The sequence below is a fragment of the Psammomys obesus genome, unplaced genomic scaffold (assembly GCF_907164565.1).
Source record: "Psammomys obesus unplaced genomic scaffold, mPsaObe1.curated_primary_1811, whole genome shotgun sequence".
Classification (NCBI taxonomy): Eukaryota; Metazoa; Chordata; class Mammalia; order Rodentia; family Muridae; genus Psammomys; species Psammomys obesus.
This window is the reverse complement of record NW_026586662.1, coordinates 5,303,421-5,316,532: the sequence shown is the minus strand read 5'-3', so window position 1 is coordinate 5,316,532 and position 13,112 is coordinate 5,303,421. Positions and strand designations below refer to the sequence as shown.

The 13,112-nt window shown below is 33.7% G+C and overlaps 1 protein-coding gene across 1 annotated transcript in view; it reads right to left on the bottom strand.

Annotated features, from left to right (window-relative positions):
- The window catches only part of Phip (pleckstrin homology domain interacting protein), a gene marked incomplete in the record, with an annotated part of 120,542 nt that overhangs the window by 21,432 nt on the left and 85,998 nt on the right, over window positions 1–13,112 (bottom strand). Inside the window, 8 exon segments of the mRNA XM_055602467.1 lie at window positions 1,925–2,045; window positions 2,795–2,950; window positions 5,122–5,183; window positions 5,369–5,480; window positions 8,141–8,223; window positions 8,354–8,478; window positions 8,911–9,018; window positions 11,381–11,500. Coding sequence (XP_055458442.1) covers window positions 1,925–2,045; window positions 2,795–2,950; window positions 5,122–5,183; window positions 5,369–5,480; window positions 8,141–8,223; window positions 8,354–8,478; window positions 8,911–9,018; window positions 11,381–11,500 — 887 coding nt within the window.

Genomic DNA, 13,112 nt, shown 5'->3' with positions numbered 1-13,112 from the left:
AAAATTCTGGTGTTTCATAATTATATTTTCAAAAGCAAAGGAAAATCTGAAGCCATTTTCTGAGTATACAGTGCAAACGTTTAACAGTTAATCTTACAGGTTTGTGAACAGATGCAATTATATAGACTAAAAACATGCAATTGTAATTATGGAAAAATATACACAGAAACTTCTAATACAAACTGCAAAAAGACAAATAAAAAACCTTTAAACAGTATAGTATCATATGAAAACATTTTTGCATTAAATAAACATAATTCAGATTTTTAAGTGTATGAGCAGGTTGGAAAACAAATGATTTATATTTACACATGTACAATGGGTTATAGAGTAAAATGGTTATAAATCAGCATGTTCAACAGTATATCTATGAGAAAATTTATTCACAATAATTGGAAATGTCAACTACTTTTGTGAGCTGTAACTGAACTGGTGAACCTCCCCCACAGCCTTTGATGTTTTGCTCTATCCTGTAGCACTACATAGAAAGTCTCCCAAGTCTAAGCAATTTTAGATTTAGGGACACAGTTAATGTTCTCCATTTGTTTTTCTCCACTTTTGTACCTGATACCAAAAGCCTTGACTGTAGGCTGGCAAAGAACATACCATATGGAAGTTGCTCACCTCTGCATTGTGTACAATTACCAGTAATGATACAAGAGCAAGTGGACCCAACACCAGAAAGATCATCTTTCAAACCAAGTTGAATTCTATTTTACACTGCTCTGACGGTTCCCACCCACCAGGAGATACATATGGCAGGTAGGAAGAAAGACTTTTCTAACTCACACATCAGTTAACACTGCTGCTGAGAAGGTCCATGCTATTCAGTAAAGACAAAGCAGTGTTTTCAGTGCCATACATAAGGATCTAACTCATAGCAATAAGAGAGCCAAAGCTATATTTTATACAGAAAAACATCAGTAATGTACTGCAAAAATGTAAAACTAATCATAAAAAGATGCAATGATTGTAAACATTAAAATATTGGCCTACTTAGCAACAGCCACTAATAAAAATTAAAAATAAAATTTCACTACAAACTATATACTTAAGCATATTTCTACAAGTATTTCAGGCAGTCTTTAATTCCAGCACTCTGGAGGCAGGGGCAGGCAGGTGGCTTTGAAGCTAGCCTGGTCTACATGGTAAGTTCCAGGATACCGAAGGCCACACAGGTAAACCCTGTCTCAAAAAAAAACTAAAGAACTCAATAGCAACCAGAAAGTGTTATCCTAAAAAAACAAATTAACCATAACAGCTTGAACAAAAATGATAATTTTTTTGTGTGAATCCTTTCTAATTGTATTTTCCTAAGCATTTAAAAGCTCAACAGACAAGAGATTTATAGAGAAGTATTAAATATTCTAGAATATTATCTAGGAGAAATGAAATCTTTGGCTTGATTTATAAAATGCATTATGAAAGAACTGGCAATTCATTCCATAATCCCATAGACAAACAGCATCAACATTGTAGGGAACTCTCAAGAAATGCAGAGTATGGGGCTGGAGAGACAGCTCAGTTGTTAAGAGCATTGTTTGTTCTTGAACAAGTCCTCAGTTCAATTCCCAGCAACCACATGGTGACTTACAACCAAATACACTGGGATCTGGTATCCTCTTCTGGCCTGCATGTGTACATGCAGATAGTACGTACACTCATTCATAAAATTTAAAAGAAGAAGGAAGAAGGAAGGAAAAAAGAAGGAAGGAGGAATGAGGAAGAAGAGCAGTAGCAGCAGCAACAACAACAAATGCAGAGGATAAGGACTTACTCTGAGTCTGTATTTTAACTTGACCCCTAAGGATTCATGTACATCTGTATATACACAAACTGAGAAACATTGTCATAGACTGTTAGTAACTGGATAAAAGAATCCTTTAGTGTTGTTTTGTTATCAGCAACATGAAATGGCTCTAACCTGTAAAACCTGTTTTCCAGTCTTTCTTTAATTGTACTTAGATCCGTTGGATATGCCACCACAGTGCAATACATGGGATACGCTTGCAGATCCACAGGGGCCACAAATGCTGAAGCAATATCTAAAATAAATAAGGTTATAAGTCTATTTTTCTTTTATTTAAAAATTCACTGGTACATTAGGGTGAAGAAACAACAAATAAATATACTATGAATACAACAAAAAACTACAACATAAGATCACTGTTTTAAAAACAACTTTAAACCTAAAATACTGATAAATATAGCATTTATAATTTCCATTTTATTAGAATTTGGGACTGGGTATACAGCTCAGTGGTAGAGCATTTGCCATGTTCAAGGCCTTCAATATGATCCTCAGCACCGTAAAAGAATATAGAACAATAATCCCAGTGTCTTCAGTTCTTAACTCTTTAGTTTTTGAGTATTACCCTATATCCTTTGAAGTTAATTCTGGACTGCTTATATTCATTGTTTAAATACCACAACAATCTCCAGTTACCTTGAAAGCCCAGAGTTCAGATAAGCAAGATTCATGGTCACTATTTGCTTTCATTTTCACAAATCAGGAATAGCAGTTCATATTCCATGTTCTTTCCCTTTGTAAAGACTTGTGTATGGGTCAAGTCAGGAAAAAAGAAAAAGCAGAGCTTTCCAAAGAATTAAATTAAACTTTTGTCTACTTCCCCCTTCCGATTCATATCATGTCAGTTGACTGTGTCAAGGCTTTATAAACTAGGTTGGAGAAGAGCCAGGTTTTAAATTCCTGTTGCATTTATGACAGATTCCCGAAATTTGGCTACAGAAAGATCATAGACAGATTTTTCTATACTAAAGTGTTATTATTTACCTAGTGTCATCAGCTGATTTATTCCTCCAACAATTCTATCGCATTCTTCATCCCTGGGATTGGCTCCCCATTCTCCATCAAGAGGTTTATAAATTAGTGACCTAGATTCAGGATCAGTTAAAGGAACACTGGTACCCAGTTCTTCTGGAAACACAGCTGAAATCCAAGTAGAGACATTAATGAACATACTTAGGTTTCCACTGATGAAAACTTCAAGAATATATTAATCAAAATCTCAAACCTTCAAAGAAAATTAAAAATTCTGCGAGATAAGTCCTAGGCCTTCCCTCTCTGAAGCCAGCTTCTCACATGTCTAACTCTGTAATACTGTGTCTAAAAGATTTCAAGTGTTGAGGCAGCATCTACATATGTACCATGTAATATTATTTCCTTTGAACTAGTCTATAACAGAAACCAAACAGCGTATGTAATCAAGATAACTGTGTGTATAGATATGTATACCCAAATAGAACAAAATACTTCATTAGAACCATCAACGGACACACAAAGATATATTAACTCTTTAAAAAGAAATAGCCGCAGTACTTTAAAGCCAATTGCATTTCTTTATTAGGCCAATTATAAGCTTACAACAATGGAATCATTTCAAATTTAAAAATAAGATTTAAACTAACAAAGACAGACAAAACGAGAAGCCATGTGACATGTTACGAGTTGATAGTGACATTTCCTATTTTTCAGTGTTTCTACTTCAGCAGTGAATGAGAATGCTTATCACTGTGATTAAATGAACTAATTTCAGACCAACATTACCAACAAGAATATTTTTTCATTTCTAAGGTTTCTGGGCTGAGTTCACTTCCCACTAAATATTCACAATAACCATATGTGACAGCAAGCGCGAAGATCAAGATTTCTTTTTAAATTTATATATTTATTTATTTTATGTGTGTGGGTGTTTTGCCTGAATGTATCTATGTATATGCCTATGTATACGTACCAAGTATATGTCTGGTGTCTACAGATCAGAACAGAGGGTCTGATTTCCTGGCTGTGAGTTGCTTTATGGGAGCTGGGACTCAAACCTGAGTGCACTAGAAGAGAAGCCAGTGCTTTAACTGTTGAACCACCTTCTCCAGTTCCCTTGTTTTGGATTTCTTTTGAGACAGAGTTTAACTATGTAGCCCTAACTAGTCAGCAAGTTACTATGTAGATGAGTCTGGCCTTGAACGTGAAGCATCTCTCTAGTAATTTTTTACAGTACACTAATTACTCAAAAATCCCACTTGTAAAGGTTTATTTCTAGTACGCTAAATGAGGTATTTTTGGTTTTTTTAAAATCTTTATCGGATGATACAAGTACATACACTTAAAAACCCAAATACTCATTTATAATCTACAATGTAACACTTGCAACTCCTTTAAGCATGGACAAATATGTCCTACTTTAACAAACTTGAAACAAAAACTGATAATCAAGGAGAAAAGGTAATCACTATGCTTCTGCCAAATTTACTCTTTTCCAGAATAAGAAACAGGCTATAATTGACTTACCCAGGGCTAATTCCAGAATCCCAAGTTTCCTAGGCTATATGTAAGGTGATGGTTAACTGTTTAATTGGAACTGCCCCTAGCCATTGAGCACTCAAGATGTGTCATAGATAATGGAATGTAATTCTGAAAGAATTCTGAAATATGAGTCCTAAGATCTGGTTTTGAGACTTAGGAACTAACCAATAGCACATACAAACTGACAAGACAAGGTCATATGTTGATATTTCTACTTAAAAGCCTCAGCCCTTAATATTGGCTGATGTAACAAAACTGTCTTTGGACCCCCATAACAATCAGTTTAATTCCTTTTAAGCTACAAGTTCCAGATAGTCAAGGATTGTCAACATATTCACTACTAAACCTTGTATAATTTTATACTCAATAATAGGTTTACAATAATACTTTTGTTAAATATTTTCTATTTGCTAGTCAAAATTACCTTAAATGGTACCTTTTTTTTTCTTTTTGAGTCATTTTTACCCTGTAGTCCTAACTTATGTAACTTACTGCCTTTGCCTCTTGAATGCTGAATTCACCTCTAGCAGTAAACCATTGTTTTATTAAAAGAAAATAACTCCAAGGATGAAAGGATGGCTCAGAGGGCAAAGGTCCCTCCCACAAAACCTAATGGCCCAATCTCTGGGACCCAAGGAAGAAAGGAATCCTGCAAACTGTCCTGACTTCCAGAAATGTGCCACACCTATATGTGTGTGAATGTGTACACACCACACACACACACACACACACAATGTGAAACAAACCCCAAGTAATTCCACAAGGACATAGTCATAGTGGGCCTACCATAGACTCACCATTATTAGGTATTAGTTCCATATCCCAAGGACTCATCTTTTCTGTATCTCCATTGTCCCAGCTTTAAGAAAGCAAAAATATTCCATAAAAAAAAAATAAATCTGAAAATCATAATACAACCTTTATGAAAAGCACATTAAACAAATAACTGCTACAGTATTAAAAGAGTATTCTTAGCCCTTTACTGAAAGATGGGAAAAAATTCAAACCTTGACCTAATTGAAAATATAACCAATATTTCCTTACCAAACATTATAGCACTGAAACAAACTATCAGGGTACTCAGGTTGAAGAGGCTCCTGGCTTTCAATTGTTCCAAACCACCAGGCATCATCTATGACTGATCTGAAGCGGTCACCTGAAAAAGAACAAAAGCCGCCTGTCCCATCATACTGGCACAAAATGTTGCATTTTCTTAATATATAATTCTCTTTAAGGTTTTAAACTGGATGATTTCACAAGACATATTTCAAAAATAAGTCAGGAAAATAAGCACACATACCTAAAAATATGACTTACATTATTTCTTAGATTTCAGCAGTAGTAAAACTTTTCTTTTTGTCTTAATCATAATTGCAAATACAGCATTTAAAAGTCACCATTAAGATTATGCCCAAACTTCTCATATGAATGCTTTGATTACTTCTGGCTAAATATATTCTTAAAATTTTTTTACTTCCTATTATTTTCCCAAAATACTAAAGCTTTAGATTAAAAGCAAACCCATAAAAAATTCAGCATGCTCTTCTTCACCTCTATCATCCTTACCCTGTACTACATATTCATGTTCCCTTTCCTTTCTACGGAGCAACAACTTTAAAAAAAAGAACAAACAAACAAACAAACAAAAAACCAAAAGTAAAACCTGTCAATCTTTGTAGAATAAGAAAGCATGCCTTTTGTCTATTTCTACATAAGGATTGGACATTATGGATGTAATTCGGAGCTAATAATTTTCATTACTGTTTCATAATTGTTATTATTGAAGAAAAAGAGCCTTTTATTGGACTAAAAGGGGGACCTGTAAAGAGAATAGCTTGTGTATTGTATAGATGTTAACACCTGTCAATTAAAAAAACCTATGGTCTGCAGGAAAAGGTAGAATAGAAGGGGGAATATTCAGTAGGCAGAAACGATGCTGAAACAACCAGGCATGGGAGATTAACCTAGGGAAGATGTGACAACAGACGCATGGTACCTGAGCCGAGGTAACCAGCCTTGTGGGAGAATGTCTATTAGTATAAATGGGGTTATTTTAACTTACAAGCTAATCAAAGAAAAGCCTAGCTATATGGCAGAAAGTCATTTTATGTTCTACAAAAAGTTATTTAGAAGTTTATGTAGACATGCACAAAATTATATAAATGCATTAAAATAAGACAGTATCTATCAAATTAGAACTCTTTTAAAATTACAAAAGAAAATATTTGTAAACTATTACTGATTTTGACTGGTTATACAGCTGGATCAAACTTTAGATTCAAGCATGATTTACTATTAAGTCTGTCATTGTTCTTCAGATACACATGTTGGTGATAGTCAACTTAGAAAAAAGCTATATTATAGAACTTAGTACTAACATCATTCTTCAACCCTACTACATTACTAAAATATGAACTTAATAGACTAATTTCTTAGGACTCTCCCAAGACAAGCTTTGCTACATTAAGAGTCACATACTGTGTATTCATCTAATCACAACAGACAGTCCTGTTAGGTAAAGAAAGAGTACTAGCCATAGTCAACCATAAAATATTCACGGTGATCTGATAGATGGACACTTGTTATGGCGAAAATAAAAGACCAACTACATACTGAGCATGACAGATATAATAATGTACTAATATAGCAAACTTGAAAGACCTAAAAGATGTTCTGATGCTTATTTATTCATTCAAAACATCTGATTTACCTACCAGTTTGCCACACAATATTATTTTATGTCAATACAGCTATAAAATAAATGTATGCTGCACTGCTGCTAGGTTGGTTTTATCTTGACTGTAGTTTGCTACTAAATAAGATTACAATTGTTTCTTGCAATTAATTTTCCTCAAATAATTTTAACTGCTTAATTTTCATATTAATTTTTTCATGCATTTCAAGAAGCACTATTCAATATACTTTCTATACTGTTATTTTATCATGTTTATATAACTCTTTGTTCTTCTGAAGACTTCCTCCTTGGTGGTAATGTCTCTGGACTCTATTTTCTTTCTACTTTTCCAATGCTGGTCATATTTCATACGAGGAAGTCATAGTTTTCTTTTCTTTTACTTCTTTCCCCTCTGTTTGTAACATTTTTAAGTTACTCTTTGAGGTAAGGAACCAAAATACTCACTTTCATTATGGCACTATAATACATGTGTACGTATTCATGCGCCTGTCTGCTTCCTTCTTAAAACTAAGTTTTGCCAAAATCAATCAAGAAAAACAACATGGCAGTGTCTTCTAAAAGCACTGGAAAAAATAGGTCAATATACCAACTGGTGCAAAGTGTTAGGTCACTCCACTTACATATCTACTACAGTTCCTCTAAGAGAGCCCACAGTAGATTTATGTAAATTAACAACTATTCAATAAATACATGTCCATTTGTATAATTTAAGATAGCTTAAAAGCATAGCAAACTATGATTTTATAATTTCAGGCAGTTGCGAATAACAAAATCATTTTAATGTTAGCCCAAGTTCAAAACTCAAGCTCATGAGGTTTTATCTTTTGTCCTCAAACATTATTTCTATTATTAATATTACTGGGTTAATATTAATATAACACATAAAATAGCTAAAAGAAATAATCTTGTAACGGCTAATCAAACAGAACAGAAAATGTTTTGAAATTTAAACATCAACTAGATTAAAAAAACTTTCATTCTCAAAACCTTAAAATGGCATATCTTTACTACAGGCATACTTACAAAAAAGCTTCTGTAATTATGAAGCATAGTAAATCATTTATAAAGAAAAGGGTAAGATATACAGAACACCTATGCTTTCAAAATCAACAATTACCCACCTATATTCCACCGTCTATATTTTGCATCATCAAATTGTTGTCTCAAGACTAGAAAATCTATGACGTCAGGCATATCATGGTATCTATTACAAAGAGAAAAAAACAGATGGATTAGGTCACATATATACTCATACCTACGATACGTTCAAATTTATTTACATCTTGAAAAATAGTCTAACACTATTAAAGCACTGCCTTGGTATCAGTCCTTACTTCATGGTAAATGATCCACCGGTCAGTTTACCAGTATCAGGATCTAGAAAAGCAAGTTTAAGGCAGCAAAGGGTAGGCAATCCCACTTCATACTTTATACCAACGATCTTCATCAGTTCTTGTTCCTACAATATGAAAAACAACAATAAAAAAAATTATCTCTGGAGAGTAAAGTATGTGCTTGTGCGGACCAGAGATGGATGCCTGGGGTCTTTTCTTAATCACAGTCTGTTTTATTTACTGACACAAGAACCTCTTACTGCACCTGTAACATGCCAGTTTGGCTATTCTGACCAGTTTGTCCAACTTGCAGTCATGCCCCCCAGGGACTGAAGTTAAGAGTACGGAAAGGCACAAATGACAGGCACCCTCCCTACATTACAGGAGTACTGAGGAGCTCACCTCTGGTACTTATTCTTTCACGGAAGCACATTGGCCACATGGCCGCATGAACATTCCCAGCTCCAGTTCCTTACATTCAAAGTGTAAACACCACACAACTACTTTCAAAATTCAAAACTTATCTTTTACAACAAGAAATTTTGCCAATATCATACCCTTAATTCCATTTTATGCCATGGCTGTTTTTTAGGATTGATACTATAAATTCTATTTTTCCGGGCCATTTCAACATATGCTTCATGTCCTTGTCGGAAATAATAGACCTAAAATAAATAAATAAGATCAAAACTAAGGGTGTAAGACAACACTTACATCAAAATTACATTGAAATCTAATTTAGATATGACATAGAAATTCTAATACTGAAAAATTCAAACATTATTCAAGTTCTCTTAAAGCCACTTAATCAAAACTGAAGTGCTCTAATTAAAAACTTTGCATACATAGTCCTAAAATTAAATGTGCAGCAGTTTTGATTTTACTTTATTATTTTATTTTTGGATAACATCTATATGGTATAAGAAAGTCATTTATAACCAGGGTTTTTAAGTTTATAGTCACATTCTTTTGTTTTTACTTTATAAAATCACATGATTATACATATATAGAAAACTTTGAAACCAGATATGTATTTTCATACATATATTCTATCTAGTTCAATTTGTAAATCTTAAGTACACATGCATGAGTGTGCATCTCTATTTTAAGACGAAACTTAAGTGACTCCTAGCACATGTCCTGAAGAGCATGTATTTAAATAATCTTCTACTACATCTGATTCTCATCATTAAAAACAGAAATACTTGTTTAATTTGTTTTACTTGGATGCAGTGTGTGCACCATGTGCAAGCCTAGTGCCTGCAGAGGTCAAAAAAGGCATCAGATTCCTTGAGAATGGAGTTAAAATCATCATGAGCTGCCATGTGAGTGCTGAAAATTGAACCTGGATTCTCTGCAAGAGTAAACAATTATTTTAAACTGCTGAGCCCACAATCCAGCCCCAAAATTATTTCGAAATGTGTCAAAATGATCAATAATATTTTAACCTATATATTTTCATACAATGTATCACTGTTCCTGTTGCTTGACATTCATTGGAAGTAAGCAGTGCAAGACCCTGAGATCAAGATTCAGATGGCATGAAGGTTCAAACTACAGCATCTGAAAAGTCAATCTGCATAGAACTAAACATATTTGACCATTTTGAAATTACCGCCATATCATTTTAATGCTAAGACTCTGTAAATAACTGCAAAGGTATGTTCTAAGCTACTGAAGTTTCTGAGGGAAGAAGGGTCTTTAAATAAATAAATCATTCCAGATTGTTCTTTAGACTCGCTCTTCATTTATTTCCATTTTCAAATTGTTAGTTCCTACTTTATAATAATAACATTAATTACTGTGCTTTGAAAAACGAAGCCTCTAAAGTATTTTTATCATCACACTGTTCGATACTAGTTAACACCTCTTAAATTTGTATATAAAGGAAATATGGTCCAGAGAAATTCTAATATAAAGTCTTAAATTAATCCCAAACTCAAAGAGTTTTCTTACTTTAAGATCATAGACTTTTAAGGACAGGTAAGTTAAGAATATTAGTAAATATAACTTCTTGATATAAAATTAAAATGGAAACAAAGTGCTAAATCTTTTCTTTTCATGTTATACATTTAATAAATAATAATAAATATAATAAAATAACAAATATGATATAATATAAATAAAATATAATAAAAATAATAAATCCATTTTTAGTTATAAATAGAAAAGAATGTGGATGGGGGAAATCTCAAGACTCTACCCACAGATGAAGAGCTACAGGCAATTAATGGCTTCTTAAGGAAGAAAAACCACTACCACTACTGTACAGGGCTAATCCCTTGGTGGTCAGCCCTAAACAAATACACATACATATTAAACAGTAAATGGACCCAGCAGGCTGCATTTATGTAGAGATATTTGTGTGTACATACATACATACATATCACACACATGCATATACACATAAAAATAATTAAAGAAAAAGGCCAAAAAGTTGAGGAGGGTGAGACAGGGGAGCTGGGGAAGGGGAAGAAATGTTATGAATGAATATAGTATTAGTATATGAACATCTTAAAAACCACAATCCAAAACCACCAAACTTATAATATTAGTAAGTAACAATTAACAATAGCAATTAAATCCTTTTGTTAAAAAATGGCAGTTTTACCACAGTGGTGGTGGCACGTGCTTTAATCCTAGCCCTCTGGAGGCAGAGGCAGGCAGATCTTTCTGAGTTTGAGGACAGCCTGGTCTAGAGAATAAATTTCAGGACAGCTAAGGCTACACAGCGAAACCCTTCCTTGAAAAACCAGGCTCCAACTTGCACCCAAAGGGCAGTCTTAAGCATGGCAACAAAAATTTCCGTTCTTTCATAAAATTTAAAATTATCACATATTTATAGTTGTCCTGATGTATATTATTACTAGATCTTTGGTTGTACCTTTTGATACTGTTTTTGATAGATATTTAGAATGATACACGTTTTAAGGAACTTGCTACAATCTTCTATGTTTCAAGAACTATAAAAGATATTGAGGTTACTTCTTGAAAGAAACTTTTTAAAATTTGAAAGTTTAAAAGTACCTCATCACCCATCTGTGGCACAAATGGACATCTTCTGGGAATTGTATCTGTAATCCATGTTGAAGGCAACCATTCTTCTAATGTAAGACCATTTTCAGTTAGTTCTCCTACAGCCAATCTCTGAGAAAGTGTGAACAGCATTAGGAGAGTCTTAAAATACAAGGAAATAGCTTTTTACAAATATTCTATTCTCCAGTACTAAGACCTAATTCTAGAAACGGAGCAACAGTTATACAACTTCTCCAAGTCATCGATAGAGAGCTAGACAAAAACAAATCGTGTAGTCTTCACAAAACTCTCTAAGAACAAACTTACAGATGCAAACTATAAACTCTTGTGGTTTCTGCTCCTTTCCAAAGTTATCTTATAAACAGTACATATAGCAAATTAAATTATGCTCAATGTTTTAAAATTCTAGCCTTAGTGTGATAGTAGTTAAGATTATATCCTATAAATAGGTAGGACCGAGGACCCAAAGAGCTAATTGTTTCATGACAGCTGTAAGTTGGACATTACACTTCTAAATAAACTAAGAATAATCTCATTCATATTTATACACTCAAAATTTTTTTCCTTCACTTTATCTGTCACTCACTATTTCTTTTAGTCATGTAGCCCAGGCTGACTTCAAACTCACTATGTCGTGGAGGCTGATCTTGAATTTTTATTCATCCTTACTGTATCCTTCATAACTGGGATACAGAAGCAGCCTCCCACAGAAAAGTTGTCCTCCCTTTTTCAAAGTAGCCATTTCATCCTTTGACTCACTTATGTATTCCCAAAACAAATGCACAAAATCAACTTTTCTGACTTAGTACTAAACAAACAGGTTTCTTATTTTTTAACTCTCATGGATTAAAGAATAACAGCAAAACAAACCTACGCTCGAGTAAAAGTTTAATTCTATTTGTCACCAACAAGTGATCCGATGATAGCCTTTATATTACCTTACATGCATGGGAAACAGACTTTTAATCCCTCTGATACCTAACATTAAGTAGTGAAGCCTTATACAAGATATTAGAAATGTAAATAAGAATTCTACGCTTTATTTTGCTGGGTTTTTAAGCAAATTAAATCTGAACTAGTCAAAATTAAACACTGCCCTAACCTACAGCTAAACTGCCCTGAATAGGCTTGTGATCAAACAAAAGAAGCAACACCATGACAGTAAAGACATGACAGCACTGACAGGAGATATTCCTAGAATCATTTCACAATATACATTTTTCTCTTCTTGGTGTATCACACATATTTTTTAAATTTATTGCCTTAGGAGTGCATGTTCCTTGAGGAACATGGAAGAACATGGTTACACTGGAAAACTGCAGGCAGAAAAGTTAAAAGCTGACATATTTTGAAAGGATGGCTGAATATACGAAAGAATAGCAAGTGATCTGCAGTCAAAAAGTAACTTACCAAGTGCTTTATTAATCAAGTAATACTGAAAAACAGCCACACATATTTGTTTGTATATCATACATGGCTACTTCCAGGTTATAATGGTAGAATAGCTAGCACCTTCTTTTAGAAAACATGAGTATCTTGAAAGCACTGGAAGCTGTTATTCAAGCTGCTAACACACAGAAGCAACCAGTACTCCTACCCAGCTATGATACCATAAGAACCAATATCTCAAGATACCGCTAAAGGTACAATGGTGATACTCTTATCTTCATAGTAGCCAACATCTGTCATATTGAACTTTAGGTCCACTCAAATAGTAGGACAA